The sequence below is a fragment of the Lipotes vexillifer genome, unplaced genomic scaffold, assembly GCF_000442215.2.
Source record: "Lipotes vexillifer unplaced genomic scaffold, Lipotes_vexillifer_v1.1 scaffold1009, whole genome shotgun sequence".
NCBI lineage: Eukaryota > Metazoa > Chordata > Mammalia > Artiodactyla > Lipotidae > Lipotes > Lipotes vexillifer.
The window spans coordinates 1,203,547-1,222,067 of NW_006772405.1; the positions used below are offsets into that span (position 1 = coordinate 1,203,547).

Sequence of the window (18,521 nt, forward strand, 5' to 3'; positions counted from 1 at the left end):
TGCTTCCCCAATGACCTGCAACCTCCCTGACCTCTTGCCTCCCTGTCTTCCTAAAACGAGTACATCAGAGAATTGTGCTACAGAGGAACGTGTCCATCCCCAGTAAAAATCCCTACGGTTTACAAACTCTTACCTCACCATTCCCTGTTTCCCCTCCCACAAACCTGCACGTGGGGATTCTAGATCCCTTCTTAACAGAAGAGGAAAATGATGCTCAGAGGGGCTGACTGACTTACCCCAGATTCCACACTAGCAAGTAGGAGGAGTCAGAACCCAAACCAGATACTCTCCTACCAAATCCCAAATCTTCCACTCTTCTTTACCACTTCCCTCAGGATTCTGGGTTTCTCTCCCAGGGAGTCAAACTGTACTATTTTCCTCAGCATGAAGGATATTCAGTTTCCTGCATAAGCTGTAATTAACACACACAAAAGCCTTTCAAGGTGACCTCTGCCACCCTCACACAGGAGCTATATTTAACTCCTGGAAAGCAGTCAGCACAAGGCAGTGGCTTTGCAGCTGGGTTTCTTTGCTGCTCCTTTTTCATTCTTTTCCAGCCCACATGAACCATGGTCTTCCCTGTATGCTCTGGGACAACAGGAAGTGTTTGTTTTAGTGATCAACAATGCTAGTCCAACCAGTGAGGTCCCCTCCAACGTCCTGCCCACTGTTTGGCCTTCATTTGGACCCAGAGAAGTGCTTGTAAATTCAGAGGAAGGAAGTGAAACATCTCCATGGCCCCAGATGGGTAGATCTGCAGTAACTTGGAGGAGACTGTGGGCAGGGGAAGGAGAGATTTCTGTACCCACGAAGTGAAGGGGCAATTCCACCAGCCTCACCTGTGTGACTGGGGGCCTCTCTGCAGAGTTAACCCAGGGCTTAACATAGATGGAAGCAGCATCCTGAAGGAGCACTGGGAGAGGCATCTCTAAGTAGCCTCAGTAGTCTTCCCATTCTGCATTCCTCAGTTCCCACACCTATAAGAATTATGGATTTCATTAATAATTAAATTATGTAAATAACACATGTAAATCTCTTAAAGCAAGGTATGACATATAATAGTAAAGGAAGAGTAATGCAAATAGCTAATATTTATTCAGTACTTACTATGTGCCAGACACTGTTTAAGGCACATTCTCATGTACTAGGGCCCATTCCCACTGCTGAGGTAGATATGCTCGTAGGTCACCAATGATGTGCATCGGGTGGTTATATACGTGTCCCAAAGGTGCACACCTAGAAAATGGGGAACAAGACTTGAACTCAAGTAGTTCATATATTAATGTTAATTATTATCATTTATTTGTTAGGGTTAAAATCCACCAATTACAAAATACCCATCAGTAAACCAACTGGCAGCCATATTCACACAAGGGATACAAGTTCAACCAAATAGGGTTTGAGGAGCTTAGCCACGTGAGAAATTGGGCTTCTGCTCCCTTTTGTGCCCTGGGGCTTTTTGTTACCTGTGTTTTGTTTTGTTTTTTCCAAGCATCTTCTTACTATCCTGAGTCACCATGAGGACAGACATGGTTTTAAAATCACATTAACTAGCTGTTAGACTTTATCAAGTCTTCGGAAAACTTTGCTTCAAGAATTCACTCATTCCACAAATACTTAAGCACTTATTCTGTGTCAGGCACCAGAAAACGCTGGCACTATTCCTACCCTCAAGGAGTTAAGGCTCAGGTGGGGGAAACTGATGTTAATCAGAGAAATACATACTTAAATACAGCCATCCTTTGGAATCTGCAGGGAACTGGTTCCAGGACGCTCGCAGCTACCAAAATCCTCGGATGCTCAAGTCCCTCACAGTCAGTCCCATGGGTCCTGCATCCATGGGTTTTGCATCCAGGGATCCGGAGGACCAGTGAAAAGTATAACATTTGACCATGATAAGTACCACAGGGAGAGTGATGCTATGTCAGCATAAAATAGAGGGAATGTATGTGGTCAAGAGGACAGGGAAGGTTTCCGTGATCTTTGAATCTACCATTCAAAGCAAAAGTCATGAGTGAGTAGAGGACTGAAGGGGGCCATTACTGGTTAGCAGAAGGGAATTCTGAGAGGAAGAGGGAAGAGCATATGCAAAGACCTGGGGTTAGGAGGCTGAGGAACATAGCATAAAGCAGCCTGGAGGGAGGTCTGTCTGGAAGGGCCCACAGGGTTGGAAGCCACAGAAAAGTCTCCTCTTTCCTTCCTTCCTCCTACCCAACTATTGAGACCACACCTGCTAAGTATGTATACTGCTTTCCTTTCCAAGGTGAGTTACCGCCCCAGTGCTATAATACGTCATACCTCATTAATGTGCTAGCTTGTTTAAACAGTATACTAAAAGTCATCTCTAAAATCATGATCAAAAATTTTTTAAGTAATGCACTGGTTCTTTCTCCAGGTAAGGAGCCCTTATGAGATGGAAACTGGGTTATTCTGCGGTTGGGAAATGAGAAAGGAAATTTGAGTGAACCAAAAGAAAAATTGCATATCCTTCATAAAACCACATTCTGACAACTCTTCCTATTTCCATTTTTAAATCATGCTGGTTGCATTTTCTCTGACTTTGATAACAAAGAAGGATGAGTTATCTTTGTCCTAAAGAGGCTTGTCAAGTAGTGAAATGGGGAAAAGAGAAATTGGTTTCCTCCTACTGCTTTGCATGTAATGAAATTGTAACTTGCGGGCTTCCCTGGTGGCGTAGCGGTTGAGAGTCCGCCTGCCAATGCAGGGGACACGGGTTCGTGCCCCAGTCCGGGAAGATCCCACATGCTGCGGAGCGGCTAGGCCCATAAGCCATGGCCGCTGAGCCTGCACATCCGGAGCCTGTGCTCCGCAATGGGAGAGGCCACAACAGTGAAAGGCCCGTGTACCGCCAAAAAAAAAATTGTAACTTGCGAGCTGTTTCCAAGAATTTTTGTGAATTCCAGAGACTAAAAGGTGCCCAGGAATGAGATCACAAGTCAAAGTGCCCACCGGCTTGCTTGGTATGAGCCCAAACAGGGTTTATTATTCTGGTGGTTTGCTGAAGATGAACTATTCACTTGACTTTTGTCATGGAAATTAGACTTATTACCTTTGAGATCTCTAAATAAATCTGACCTTCCCTGCACTAGAACCCATACTGGCTGTGATGAAGGCCTTTTGCTTAAAGGTTTTACTTAGGCGGCACCAGGGATGCGATCCTGAGAACAAGTGGCAGTGCTTTTTGTCTGTGGCTTAAATTTCTGCTCTCTACCACCTCATGTTGATTTCACTTAGGTGGGGAGGGTGGAGGAGCAGAGAGAAAACTGATCTTAGTCTTAGCTGGGTATTCACCAGGAACAATATGCACAGAGTGGTCTAATCTTAGATATATTTTTAAGTAGGTTTCTAATTTTATTGGGCAAACTTTTTTGCATCCCAGAGAACAACTATCACCCCACTTGGGTTTCTGTGCCTGCCTATCCCACTTGGTAAAAGAGTGAAGACTTATAAACAGTGATTAGACCATTTCTTCCTGGTTTTTCCTCACTGGAATTCACTGTACCTCCCTAAGGCTCAACTAAACTAAACAAGATCTGTGAAATGTATTCATGGTTCTAAATAAAATCTAGTCTTAACAGGCAGCCCTGTCCTGATGCCCTTATCTGCCTGCAGAGAGCAGAGATGACCTGGACCAGGAGCAAAGGTGGGAGCGGGGTGGGGTAGGAATTGGTGAAGGAGATTTTTCCTGACTGGGGACGGCAGGGACAGGATTCTGGGTTGCATTATTGCCCCTCCAACTGAAAGATGCTGTCCCTCCATGTGGCATGGAGGGGGCCCCTGGGATGGGAGCACTCTGAGGAAGAGGGCCCTACCACCTCCAACCACCGTAACCACCTGTGCTCAGTGTCAGGCCCAGGGCTGTGAACAGTCCACATGGTGGGGCTTATAGAGTCCCACAATGTCCTCTTGCCCCAGGAACCCCCCTCCCTTGTGCCTAGCACCACACCTGAATCTGCTGGGGGATTACATACAAATGGAGGGAACACTGTTGAGTGCGCTGAGCACCATATGTATCTTTTTATTTCATCTCTCCAGTGACCATGTGCAGCAGCTACTGTTTTACCCCCACTGTTTACAGATGAAGAACTGGATGCTAAGGAAAGTTAAGATATTTCCCCACAGCGGAAAATGGCAGAGCTGGTAGGGGGACCCGGATTGTGCACAGCCTGTGCTCTCAGCCACTCTTCTGTGACTTATCTAAGCATCAAGCCTAGGGTAAATTTAACACTAGATACTCATTTTCAATTAGTTGCGTGACCGTCGCTAAGTCAAATAACCTCTTGAACCCTCACTTTCCACATCTTTAAAATTAGAGGGTTGGACTAGGTCATCAAAATATTGTGTTCAACGAATAGATGCTTGTTGGGCATCTACTATGATTGAAACACAGATTAAGACGTGCCCTCATAAAGCCTGTTACAACAACTATAGCAAATCTGTCGCTAAATACTATCTGGTCAATACTCCGGAGTTTGCATAGTTCTGGGGAATATTAGGAAGCAGCAACAACAACAATAATACGGCCTCGTTGATGAGTGCTGGCTCCAGGCACAGCACCAAACAAAGTGCTTTACAAGCATGACCTTACCTAGTTCTCCCAGCCTAGGAGATTGGGATCCTATTCTCACTTTACAGATGAGAAAACCATGGCTCAGACTTCTCTAATGTGCCCATCTTTGCATTCTTTATGTTCACAGACATGCCCTCTAGTATGTTTTCTGGTGGAGTATTTTTCAGAGGTTGAACCTTGGAATCACCTGGAGGACTCATTAAAATGCAGATTCCTGGGTCCCAGTACAGGGCCTACTGAATCAGACTCTCAGATAGGAGGTCCAGGAATCTGCACTTCCAGCAAACGCCCTGGGAGAGGGTATGACCATTTGTCATAAGCATTACATCATTATATGCATATGATTTCTCTCCAAATTAAATTCGTTGATGGTTTAAATCCCTGTGGTTTGAATTCTCTGGTGTTAAAGACGAAGGTGCCATGAAAGGCACATCTGTATTCACCACACCTGAAAGCTAGCTGGAGAGTTCTGTATTGTCTTTAAAGAGTGGAGCGCTGGCTGGAAGCTTTCTTTTAACCATGATGTATAAGTTTCTCCCTGGGATGACATTCCGCTGGTAAATCAGGCATAAGCTTTGAGTCACTTGTTTTTCTTCTCTGAGATCTACACACGTAGGGCTCTAAAGTTCAATGGGCCCAGTGGAGAAAGGCCCACTGAGCAGGATTTCAGCCCCACAGTAAGGGTCTCTAATCCATCCAGTGAGAGGACCTCCAGGTCAGGAGCCCCAGTGAAGTCATGACCCAGCTCAGCAGGCAGGCTTTGAGGGACCACCTGCCTCCTCCCTGTTCCACCTGGCCTCCCCTTCTCTGAACCCAAGTCCTCTGGTGGAGGATTCAGGCACAGGGGTGCAAGCTTTGAAGTCAGAGAGCCTGGCCTTACAGCTTACTGGCTGGGTGACCTCACTTCTCTAAGCCTCCGTTTCCTCCCGCTTAGAACATAGATAGAGAGACTTGTGTGGTTTGTGAGGATTAAATGAGATAATGTGCATTAACTGCCCAGCACAACGGTAACTGCTCAGCTCAAGGAAGGATTCTTGCCCATTAATGCTACAAGCTGAGCTTTCTCCCAGGGCTCACACTCCCTCTGCCAACTGTACCTTAGAATCGCTATGTAACTCTCCTGCCGCCACCTGCTGTCTGCCAGTTCCCAGGCTGCAGAAAGCAGTGCCACTAGGACCAGGCAGCTCCTGACTCCCCATGTGCTTCTCCCAGATTACTCAGCTCCCTCCTTTGCTCTGTTTGGACTTTCGTGATCACAACTCGGTTAAACGAAAAACACTTAGAAGTCAAGGGCCCATGTCAGGAATCCCACCAAGGACCAGGAAAAACAACAACAAAGAAAGGTGTTACAAAGCTTGGGTACTAAGACTCATGTTTTTAAATGCAGAGAACTCAATCAGAAACTAATTGTTCTTACTTTAGAAGCAGGAGAGCTTTTAGAAGCCAGAATGTTGCCCACAAGGCACTTGCTGATAGCAGCAAGAAATCCTTGGAACCTCACAGCCAAAAAAGAAGAAATAAAGGAAGGGCAGCAGGTAGGGAGGGAGGGAAAGACAGACAGACTGACTGATGTAAGTAATACAAAAAGCTTAGCAATCTGAGGTCATTTATTGAAGGATAGCAATTCTCAGAAAGGTGTGGCTGGGGATTGGGATGCTTTGGGGGGTCCCCAAGGTCAAACCTGCTTTTATATGTCACTAAGACCTTATGTGCCCTCTTCACTCTCATTGTCTTACGGGTACACAGTAGAGTTTTCCAAAGGTTATATGATGTGTGATGATGTGGTAGCTCTGAAGGTTAATGGAATGTGTGACTATATACTTTTGTGTTTTAAGTTTTTCTCAGTTTTAAGTGTTAATAAACTCAATACTGATAGAAATAACCCCCCAAAAACAGAAGCTCTTTGGGGGTCTTCAATAATTGTTAAAAGTGTACAGGAATTCTGAGGCCAGAAAGTTTCTGAGCCACTGGTTAGAGAGATAAATGGCCACTGCATCCTATAGCCTTGACACTCCTAAATGATAGCAGGGCAGCGTCATGGATTTTCAAACATGAACCATGGCTGCAGGCCACAAGAAAGCTCCCATGGTTACCCTCTGGTGCCTTCCTTAATAGCATTTTCCACGGCCTCCCTGGTGAGTAATTACGAAAGAGAGGGAGAGAGAATGCCACTGGAACAATATCTTACTCATTTTCTAATTCCCCCAAGTGGCCAGACTGGCACATAATTAGAGTAAATCAGGACATATTTTGGACTACAGTTAACTGACTTTTGGTGTGTCTGTTGGTGCCAGAGAGGTTTGTGTTTCCATTTGAAAAGGTTTCCTCCAAAACAGATAAAACTTGGCTAAAATGATTTTAAATGATTTCCTACTTCAAAGAGAGAGCTCTGTCCCTCCAGAATCCTCGCCCAGTAGCACTGCAGGAGCTCCGGCCCTGGAGGAAGCAGGGCCTCGAGGCCCCTCACGTGGGCTCTGGAGTGAGGCCTGGAGGTGTACAACACAGCAGCTCCAGGAATCACGCAAACTTGGGATCAGCCTGGCTCCTCCTCTTTCAAGCTGTGCAACTGTCCCACAGCTTCCCTCAGCCTCAAAGTCATCTCCTAGAAAACAGGTGTCCCAGTAGGACCTATTCACAGGTGTGTAGGGGGGATGAGATGAAACATGGTGTGGAAAGCCCCTACCTCAGGGCCCAGAGATAGAGAGAGCCCACGAGGTGGTAGCTGTCAGTATCAGCCTTGAGCTCATTTCCAACAAATTTGAGGTGATGTTGGAAATGGCACAGAGAGATTACAACATCACATTTTTCCAACAAGTGCCACTCTCTGTACATAAAATTTCTATTTTTTAAAAAAGTCCTAGTGTGGTCATCTCTCCATTCCCTCTCTCATCTAACATACATAGAGCACCCACTCTGAGCAGGCCCCATACTAGATGCTAAGAAAGCTGAGATTCATAGTACCGTTCACACTTGCCAGAGCCTCAGAGTCTTCCTGAGGGAGACAGATATTCACATCTCACAGCACAGATCAGCATGGCAGACACTATAATGACAGTAATCATAGCTGACTTGTGGTGAGATTTACTATGTTCGGGGCAAGGCAGTTTCCACACATGGCAATATTAATCCTCACAGCAACCCTATGAGGCGGTGCTGTTATTTCATCCCCTTACAGAGAGGGAAACTGAGTCACCGGTTAAGTAACTTGCCAAAGGTCCACAGCTGATAAATAATGGAGCCTGAACGTGAACCCAAGAAATCTGGCTCCAGGACTGATTCTCTTATGCACCATGTTACAGCCCCTCTTACACATCCAGACCTGTAGCTGCAAGTCAGAGTCTCACCATTTCCTCAGGAGGGCTTTGGTGGGGTGAAGCACGTGGAGTTGGGAGTCAAGAGACTGGGGCTTAAATCTTGGCTCTTCCACTTGTCTGTGTAACTTCAAGCAAGTTACTTATCTTCTCTGAACCTCAGTTTCTTCACCTAAAAAATGGGCATGATCATCGGACCAATCTCAAAACTTGGTAGGATCCTATAAAATACTGCAAAGCGATCTAGTGCCATGGTTTAAAGTATAGAGTGAGGGAACCAGATTCAGTTGAAGCTTTACTGGCTGTGTGGCGCTGGAGAAGTGGTTTAAACTCTCTGAGCCGTAGCTGTATCCTCCATATAATGGAGATAATAAAATGTACGCTATGAGATTTAAATAAGACAATAAGTATGAAAGGACTTAGCACAGCTCACAATACTTATTCAACACACGTCAGCTCATATTATTAGGCACAAGTGATTGGCAAGTTGCAAAGGAGGACAATACTACTACTGTAAAGAAGTTGGTCTTCAGCTCTAAGGCAAATCAAGTCCCAAGATACTGCTTTGGGACAGGGAGACATTGATGACATCATGGTCTTGGCATGCTCCAGTCTTTTTAAAGGACTCTGTGCTCTAAGATTTTGCAGCTCTGTGTGGTCTCAGACCAGCATCATCAGTTTTAGCTGGGAGCTTGTCAGCAATGCAGAATCTCAGGCCCCACACCTGACCTCCTGAGTCAGAATCTGCATTTTGACAAGATCCCCTGGTAATTCCTATATACACTTAAGTTTGAGAAACACAAGAGTTTTTGGCCAGGGGTGGGAAGGGTTAATGTTTAGTTTGGCTCCTGTCAAGCCACCGGAAACAGAAGGTTCCAGAGATTGAAGGGTATGGACTGATGGGACAGGAAGGCTTCCTTCCTGCCTTGTGTCCTGGACAGCCAGGGCTCCTGCCTGGGACCTGCACTGACCCTCGAGCTGCAGTGAGGAAGGACCCCTAGGCCTGCAAAGCAGAGGGCAGGCTGGGACAAAGAGAGGGCTAAGTGCCTCCGCTCAGGCTACCTGGGAAGTTCAGTCCTCCGGCCAAGCCCAGAATGAGGTCTGAGGCAGAGTGGGGAGGCCAGAAAAACGTCACAGTTAACTGAGCAGAGCTCTCCCCAGGGAGGCTGGTGGCCAGCGCTGGGACAGCTGTGTGAGGGCCTCTGAGGTCTCCCTGTTGCCCTGGGCCCCGTCCTCTGGCCCCTGCTTCCCTGGGTCCTGGAGGGTGGGGGTGGGCCCAGATCCTGGACATAGAGCCATGACCATGCTCCACGGGCCTTCCTCCTCAGTGCTGGAGCAGCTGCTCCCCGAGCTCACAGGGCTGCTCAGCCTCCTGGACCATGAGTACCTCAGCGACACCACCCTGGAGAAGAAGATGGCTGTGGCCTCCATCCTGCAGAGCCTGCAGCCCCTCCCAGGTCAGCCACCAGCACTCCGCACAGAGCTCCTCCAGAGCCCTCAGTAACTCCCCAGGGCCTGCTGGCAGGAGGAAGCCTAAACTGCACAGCATGGCATTCACCTCTCTTCATGGTTCAGCCAGCGTCCCCATCCACTCCAGCCCTTCTCCACCACAGCCCTGACTGTGCTCTTTGTCCTCCTCCATCCCCAGCCCTCTACAAACTCACACAACACACATGCCACGCACACTCATGTACACACTACTACCACACTCACACACACAAAACATGCTCTCACGTAGACCTCACATAGTAACAAACACACCGCACACAACACACCCCACACGCTCTCACATGCAACACACTCACATACTCATCACATACACATCACACACTCCTACACTCAGATGCACACTCACACACTCCCTCATCTTTATAAGCTGCGTACCTGCCCCCCATCTCTACTCATGCCTCTCCCTCTATTCCCCACTGCCTCTCTGCCTCACTGTGTGCTCAGCAGCAAAGCCTCCTCATCTGCTCCAGCCTTTTCCCCAACCTCAAGTGAGCCCAAGAAATGATATGTGTACATCAAGAGCTCAGGAAACTCTAATGAGCTGTACCATGTCCCGCAGGGTTGAAGGGGTCTGAGTGACATGGGGGGAAGTCACCACTGGGTGACACTGAGCCTCACTTCCCAGCGACAAAAGGGGTCAGTGTCATCGGCCACCCTCACAGGACTGTTGGAGGACGAAAGGGGCAGCAGTTTGCTGACTGTCCCCAAAGCAGCCCCTCTACTCTGTTCTCTATACTGGGCTCTGGGCATCCTTTCACTTGGAGAAGGAGATCCTCAATAACAATGTAAAAAGGGAAACAGAGTTTGAAAGCAGGGAAATGATTTAGGCTATGCACATGCTTCACAACCCGAATGCTGTGTCCTGTGTGGGACGGAAGTGCAAGTGGGCAGGGTGAGCTGGCCGCCCTCAGCACCAGCAGCGGTCCCGGCCCCTCCTCACTGAGGGCCCGCTCTCCCCCTTCCTCACAGCCAAAGAAGTCTCCTACCTGTATGTGAACACAGCGGACCTCCATTCCGGACCCAGCTTTGTGGAGTCCCTCTTTGAAGAATTCGGTAAGCAGCCCTCTCCTGACCTCCGCTGGAAGCCATCCTTTCCCCCACGTGCGTGTCCACTGCCCCAGTCTCTGGAACGGTCCCCGGATTGGGCAGGAAAATACCTGCATCTGGGCCTGGCTCTAACATTGCAACATTGAGTCACTTTGGGAAAGTCCCTTTGCCTTTCTGGGCCCTGCCAGGACTGAAAATCTAGACAAATCCGTACAGTTACGGGAAATCATCCCTGACATTTGAGGAAAGGTAGGGATGAATGCGCAGTCCAGAGAAGGCTGGCACATAGGGCGTCGTCTTGTCTGCTGCTAACATCCATCTCAGTAGCTACCTGGTCTGTGAGTTGAGTGGTCCCACAGCTCAGCAGTAAATGGAGCTGTGAGGACTAGCAGAGGCGCCAAGGGTGTGGGAGCAGCTGAGCAGTGCTGGGTGCAGGGTGTGTGTGATCCCAGAACTATCCTGAGGGAAGACAGCACTGTTCAACACAGGGAGAAAGCTGTGGGTCAGATGAGAGGACTTACAGACTGACAGACTTTGGGAAAACACTATGCCTTCATTGCATAACCCTTGAAAGTTTCCAAAGCACTGTACAGTATTATCCCATTTGATCCTCTCGATAACACTGGGAGCTAGACAAGGCAGGGATCATTGTGACCACTTTACAGATAAGAGGGATGAAGTCGCTTGACCAGGGTCACTAATGGAGGAGGTGGTGGAGCTTCCTGACCCCAAATCTAGCCCTCTTCTCACTCTGCCATGTTCATCCTCCACTTTCTCTGTCCCAATGGCCTGACCCTTCATAGACTGTGACCTGAGCGACCTTCGAGACATGACAGAGGACGACAGGGAGTCCTGCAAAGAAGCCACCCCTGAGCCAGCCAAGAGCCCACCTCTGAGACACGTGAGTTCTTACACTCTCAGGCCCTCTGTTCCTCTGGAGGAGGTAAGGGAAGCTCTCCCTGCTAATGCTGGGGACCCTCCTGGGGGTCTCTCTCTTCAGTGCGGTGGTCGAGGGCAGAAAAAGCACTGTGAGAACATTTCAATGACTCATGAAATGCTCACTGTGCCCGTGCCGAGCAGGGATAATGCGGTAAACTGACCTGTCCCTTCAGACCCAGAGGACATCCCCACCCCAACCTCCGATTTCAGTACCACAGGAAGAGTGATGGGGAAAGCTCTGGGTCACAAGATGGGTGGCCTCTGCCCTCCTCCCTTCTGCTGTGTGGCATATCACTTCCTGTCTCTGAGCCTGAGTTTTCTAGCTACAAAAATGAAGGTCTGGATCATATCTAGGGTTCCTACCCTTTGGTGCCATGGAATTAGGACAAGGGGCCCAAATCACATCAAACATTGTCTGTCAACTGCATAATTCACTATCATCATCACCATAAATGGTACCAAGTGTTGACCACTCATTACGTCCTTTCATATTCAGAGACTGCATCCTGCCTTCTAGGAGCTCCCTGTCCCCCAGCCTCTTCCCTGTCACTCTGCCTGCTCCCCTCTGCTCTCCTGGCCTTCTGGGTTTCACACACCTCCTTTGTCCTCCTTCAGGCAGCCGACTTGCCTCCACCGCTCCCCAAAAGGCCTCCACCTGAGGAATACTATGAGGAGGCCCTTCCCCTGGGGCCTGGCAAGTCCCCCGAGTATATCAGCTCCCACAGTAAGTTCTTGTCACTGAGGGCTGGGGCGTGCGGAGGAGAAGGCTCATCTCCTGAAGCTCCTGTGTGTCCTGCTGGGGCTGCAGCTCCAAGCCTGGCACCATTCAGCCATGCCCTACTGAGGAGGAGCTACCAGAGCATCTGGCTTCTCCAGTGACAGCCTGGGTGGGCCGGTAGGCATGGCCTGGGGGTTAGGGGCTTGGGTTCTAGTCCCAGTTCTATGTGACCTTGGACAACCCCCTTCCCCTCTCTGGGCCTCTGTTCCCCTACCCTTAAAATAAGAAAGGGGCTAGATACACACATATAAATGCACTAGGACGGAAGTTCACAGACGAGTGCTACTGGCTTGAGTGTAGGGACTTAACATTACATACAAGAAACTCTATTATGGTTTTTGGATGACGCAGCATGTGTAGTTGAACCTATAAGATGTTTGTGTGTTGTTATCCTATCATTCAGCAGCACAGTGGAATATTCTCCAACCACCAAAAAATACATAAGATAGGTCTGTCTGTGCTGATCAGAAATGAATCCCAAGACATATATTGGAAAAAAAAATCAAAGAGAATACTGCATATAACAAGATCACATTTGTTTTTAAATAGGGTACTCACACGCACATGCATTTAACAGTTTTTCTAGGATATGCAAGAAACTCTTAACAGTATTTTCCTATAGGAAATGAATAGAAATCTGGGTGAAAGGGAACATATTTTCCCATTCGTACTCTTCTGTACTGATTGTGCTTTTCACCATGTTGTAGTAAATACACATAACATAAAACTGACCACTCCAACCATTTTAAAGTGTCCAGTCAGTGGCATTTAGTGCATTCACAGTGTTGTGCAGCCACCACCACTATCTAGTTCCCAAACATTTTCATCACTCCAGAAGGAAACCCCATACCCAATAAGCAGTCACTTTCTGTTCCTCTCTCAACCAATCTGTTTTCTGTCTCTATGGATTTGCCTAATCTGAATATTTCATTTAAATAGAATCACACAATATGTGGCCTTTTATGTCTGGATTATTTTATTTAGCATAGTGTTTTCAAGGTTCATCCATGTCATTGCATGTATCAGTACTTCCTTTTTATGGACAAATAATATTCCATAGTATGGATATACCACATTTTGTTTATCATCTGTCAGTTGATGGACATTTGGGTATTTCCACCTTTAGGCTATTATGGTATATTATTTTTATGATTAATAAACTAGTTCAAATAAAACTACTGAAATGGTGGGGTTGGACCAGGTGATCAATGCCCCTCCTTCAGCCTTGATAGTCTTGGGGTCTATGTCACTGCCAGCAGCTGTTTATGTGAAGCAGGTGACTTTATTTTACCCACTTGAGGACGAGGAAGAAGGAGGGGATGAAGTGCTGCTGGGCCCTGAATCCCAGGACCAGCCCCTCAACTGAGCGAGGCTCCCCCCACCCCCTGCCCCGAGAGCTCAGATGGGGCAGAGAAGCTGCCTCCTGGAGCAGCAGGGATCCTGGGGCAGGAGGGTAGGGAGTGCCTCAGGAAAGGCCAGGGACCTTATCCAGGGAGAGGGCAACAAGCCCGACAGGAAATATCCTTCCTCTCGCACAGGGTCCAGCCTACCAGGTGTCCAAGTGCTATGACCCTGGTGCTCCCTCCCTCTTCCCCCTTGCACCTCCTCCTTCCCCACCCCCACCTCTGGCCTGAGCACCCGCAGGCCACCTCACAGGGATGTCACCAGCATCTGAGACCTCAGAATGCCTCCTGGGAAAAGCAGGCTCTGAGCCTCACTTGGGAGATACAATTGGGTGTCCCAGTCACTGGGAATTTGAGTGCTGCCGTCCTCAAGAAACAGATGGACAGCATGGGCTGAGAGCCCAGAGCAGTGGTCTGAGGAACAGGTGGTGTGAGAGCAAGTTGGTCTGAAAGGAGGAAGCTTCCTGGAGGAGATGATGTGCACCTGTCCCCCGAGCTGGCAACCTCAGTTCGGATCCAGGCTCTATCACTAGCAAAATGTGTGGCCTCAGTTTCTTCATCTGTGAAGTGGGTCTGATACCCACCTCCCTGCATTGTGGGAATCAAAAGAGATGATAAATATAATGATATCTAGTATTTGCCTAGGATGTTCTGTGTGCCAGGCATTGTGCTGAGAGTTCATATGCATCATATCACTAATCCAAGGTCAGAACTGTTCATGTCGATTTATAGGTAAAGAATCTGAAATGCAGAGAAACTGTTTTCTTTCCAAGGTCACTCAGTAAATGATGGAGAAAGATTTGAACTCAAATCTGATTAACCCCAAAGCACATGCCCTTAATCCACTGAGCTTCAAAGTATGCTCCAGAGACCATCTGTATGAAAATAATCTTGTTTTAAAAAAGTCTGATTCCTTGGAGTTCCATGTATTTTCTCTTTTTACATATGTTTAGAACTATGCTATTAAATAGTTTTTTTCCTTAGTGCAGATTCCTCAGCTCAGCCCACATCAGTGAATCCGAATCTCTGGGGATACAGTCCAGGGATCTGCATTTTAAAAAGACCCCCAGTGAATGTAAATTGGTGCAGCCACTATGGAAAAAATATGGAGGTTCCTCAAAAAACTAAAAATAGAGTTACCATATGATCTAGCAATCCCACTCCTGGGCATATATCTGGAGAAAACTCTGATTCGAAAAGATAACATGTACCCCCAATGTTCATAGCAGCACTATTTACAATAGCCAAGACATGGAAGCAACCTAAATGTCCATCAACGGATGAATGGGTAATGAAGATGTGAGATAGAGAGAAAGACAGATAGATAGATCTGTATATATACACACAATGAAATATTAGCCATAAAAAGAATGAAATAATGCCATTTGCAGCAACGTGGATGGACCTAGAGATTATCATACTAAGTGAAGTCAGAGAAAGACAAATACCATATGATTTCACTTATATGTGGAATCTAAAATATGATACAAATGAACTTATTTACAAAACAGATACAGACTCAGATATAAAAAACAAACCTATGGTTACCAAAGGGGAAAGGTGGGGGGGATAAATTAGGAGTTTGGGATTAACAGATACAAGCTACTATATACAAAATAGACAACCAGCAAGGCCCTACTGTATAGCATAGGGAACTATAATCAATATCTTGTAATAAACTATAATGGAAAAGAAAAATAAATAAATAAAAAGACCCCCGGTAATTGTGATACAGAATACAATTTGGGATAACCTCACTCCTATACTGCACTGATTCCCATGAATGGGAAAGTGAAAGTTCAGCATCAGCAACTGTTGTGTTATTGTATGTATTCACCATTTTATGTGTTATTATTATCTCCCCTAGTCCAGTTCCTCCTCTGTAGTCACAGAAATTTAGAAGGAGAGGAGGGGGTGGATGTATTAAGAAGTGAGCGGAGGGGCTGAAGTGGAAGAAGATGAGACAAAGGCAGAATAGAAAGGGGGTCTGAGCCCAGGTGCTGGGACACCACTCCCTGCAGTGCAGGGACCAGAACTGTGACTGAAACACACACCCACACACACCAATGCTCTGGGGTCAGAGGAGAGGGGCTGACCACTCTCTGCCTGGGAAGGTCAAAGGAAAGATCTCCGAGCTGGGTTTTAGAGGGTGAGGAATGCTCTAGCAGTTGCTAAGAGGGCACAGAGAACAGCATGAACATAAGCCTGGAAGTGTGACAGGGCCCAGCAAGGCAGTTCCTGGTGACAGGAGCACAGGGGGCAGGTGTGGAGCTAGAGCAGATGAGATGCAGAGATGAGGCCCCACACCCTGGCCGGGGAGTGACGACAAGAAGCTCTACTCCCTCTTCCCTCCCTCTTCCCTGAGGAGGGCATGGTGTCCTCGATCTTCCCCAGCCCTAGCGCCTGGAGTCTGCCTGCATTTCTCCAAGTACTGCTCTTTCTGCCAACCCCACAGACGACTGCAGCCCAGCCCACTCGATTGTAGACAGCTACTACGAGGATGCAGACAGCAGCTACCCCACGACCAGGATGAATGGGGAGCTGAAGAACTCCTGTAAGTACCAGGTGGATGTTCAGTCCAATTCCGTCCTCACGAAGAGCAGGCCTTGACCTGACCTTGGCATGCACGTGCCTACCACCCCGTCACCTCCCTGGGGTCGCCACGGAGGCCTCAAAGCCCTTGTTCTCAGAGACCCTGGGAATCAGTGGGAAGACTACTGGCATGGGAGCCAGGAGGCCCAGACCAAGCCCTTGCCCTGACTCTTGGTGACTGACCTGAGGTGAGTGATTTCTTCTCTCTGAGCCTCCAGATTCCTCTGTATAAAATGGGGACTTGCTGGGTGCCATGAAAATGACCTGAGACAATGGATGCAAAGATGATGGGTAAAGACAAAAGCTGATGTTTACTGAGCCCTCACTGAGTGCCAGACACTCGGCTAAACACTCTGTATTTGTTGCTGTTCACAATAGCCCAGTGAGGTAGGTATTATTCATTATTATTGATGAGGAAACTGAAGCTCTGAGAGATGAAGTCACTGAGATCACAAAGCAAGTAGTAAATCTGTAAGACACAGTGCCCATGCGGGGGCTTAGTCATTACCAACATCACACCTCACACCCACCCCTTCACAGCCCCGGGGCCCCAGAGCAGGGATGCCTGCAGAGGGGTAAGAAGGTGCCCCCCCACCTGGTGACGGCACAGGGACGGGTCCTTTCCCGTGGCTCCTGCAGACAATGACTCTGATGCCATGAGCAGCTCCTACGAGTCCTATGATGAGGAGGAGGAGGAAGGGAAGGGGCCGCAGCCCACACACCAGTGGCCTTCAGAGGAGGCCTCCATGCACCTGGTGAGGGACTGCAGGATATGTGCCTTCCTGCTGCGGAAAAAGCGCTTCGGGCAGTGGGCCAAGCAGCTAACCGTCATCAAGGAGGATCAGCTCCTGGTGAGTGGCCACAGACGAGTGCCTCTCGGCCTCACGTGGACTTGCATGTGCCTGCGCGTGTGTCTGTGTATCTGTGTGCATTCAGGCATGTCTGCCTCAGTTCCTCTAGGTTTGCTTTGTGCACAGAGGCTCAAAGCCCGGTGCTTCTGAGATCAGGGCTCTCCCGCCTGAGAAGAATTAAAAAACAAAACAAAACCTGAAGACCTGATAAAGACTTTATCAAGTTTTGTTTTGCCAGACATGAATTTTTTATCACTTTAAAACAATGTTTATCATTTTTCATTATGCAAGTAAATGTATTTATTTATAAAGCCAGAAGTAAATAAAATGAAAAATGATTTTTTTTAAAAACCCACCTAACCCCGTTGACCAAGAGCTAACCACAGTTAGATTTTGATGTATAAACTTCCACCCTCATTTCCATACATCTGTCTTTTCTAAAACTGAGCCCGTGTAATACTTGTTATTATATAACTCGCTTTTTTAAACTTTTTTTTTTTAACTCACCATCTCTCATCACTAGTATTTCATAAAAGAAATGTACCTTTACTTCCAAAGTATAAGGATGGACATAATTTCAGGAAAAAAAAAAATGAGATAGCTTGTTTACCTATTGGCAAGTCTTACCGAACATACATACATTTGAAACATGACCTTTGCTCACGCTGCAGCAGTGAAAAGCTCATCCCAGGCCAGAACCAGGCCAAGAATCATGACTTACTTCTTTCCATACCTTATGCCTTCTATCTGTTTCTTGACTTAGTGTACTGCCTAGGACCTCCAGTACAATGTAAACAGAAATGGTGAGAGCAGGCATTCTTGTCTCAATCCAGATCTCGAAGGAAAGTTCAATAATTCACCATCAAAACTGATGTTTTGCCATGGGTTTTTTGTAGGTGTTCCTTATTATCACATTAAGGAAGTTCTCCCCTAAGAGTCTGCTAAGAGTTTATGTTACAAATGGGTGCAGAATTTTATCAAATATTTTTTCTGCTTCTATTAGGATATATGGTTTTTCTCCTTTTTTCTGTTAATATGATGAATTATACAGTTAATTTTTGAATGATAACCCACTCTTAGAATAAACCCGACTTGGTCTCTATGCATATGTGTGTGTCTAGATTCTATATGCTAATATTTTGTTTGAGTTTTTATAACCATGTTACGAGAGAGATTAGCCTATGATTTCCTTTTTTGTAATGTCATTGTCAGGTGCTGGTATCAAGGTAATGTTAGCCTCATAATAAGAATTGGGAAGTGAGAACCATTATTGATAAACTATTGAGTTCCCAAGCCCAACCCTCCATCTCTGCTAGAATTCTCTCCCCCACATTTCTGTCATGTAGCCCATTAATAGCAGGGAGTTGGCTTCCTCCCAAGACAGCCTGTTTCTTCTCTGGTTCTTTAGACTAAAACAGTCTTCCTAGTATTGTGCTAAAATCTGCTTCTTCCTAAATAGGTAGTTGTGACCCCTGGGACCGCTCAGTGGCCCTTGAGATC

General features: G+C 47.1%; 1 protein-coding gene across 1 annotated transcript in view; it reads left to right on the forward strand.

The window, feature by feature from the left end:
• AFAP1L1 (actin filament associated protein 1 like 1) overlaps positions 1 to 18,521 on the forward strand; it is a 71,839-nt gene that overhangs the window by 16,443 nt on the left and 36,875 nt on the right. The window contains exons 2-7 of the mRNA XM_007447492.1: positions 9,231 to 9,359; positions 10,381 to 10,464; positions 11,262 to 11,359; positions 12,013 to 12,121; positions 16,034 to 16,132; positions 16,810 to 17,021. Coding sequence (XP_007447554.1) covers positions 9,231 to 9,359; positions 10,381 to 10,464; positions 11,262 to 11,359; positions 12,013 to 12,121; positions 16,034 to 16,132; positions 16,810 to 17,021 — 731 coding nt within the window. The remainder of the gene's footprint in view (positions 1 to 9,230; positions 9,360 to 10,380; positions 10,465 to 11,261; positions 11,360 to 12,012; positions 12,122 to 16,033; positions 16,133 to 16,809; positions 17,022 to 18,521) is intronic.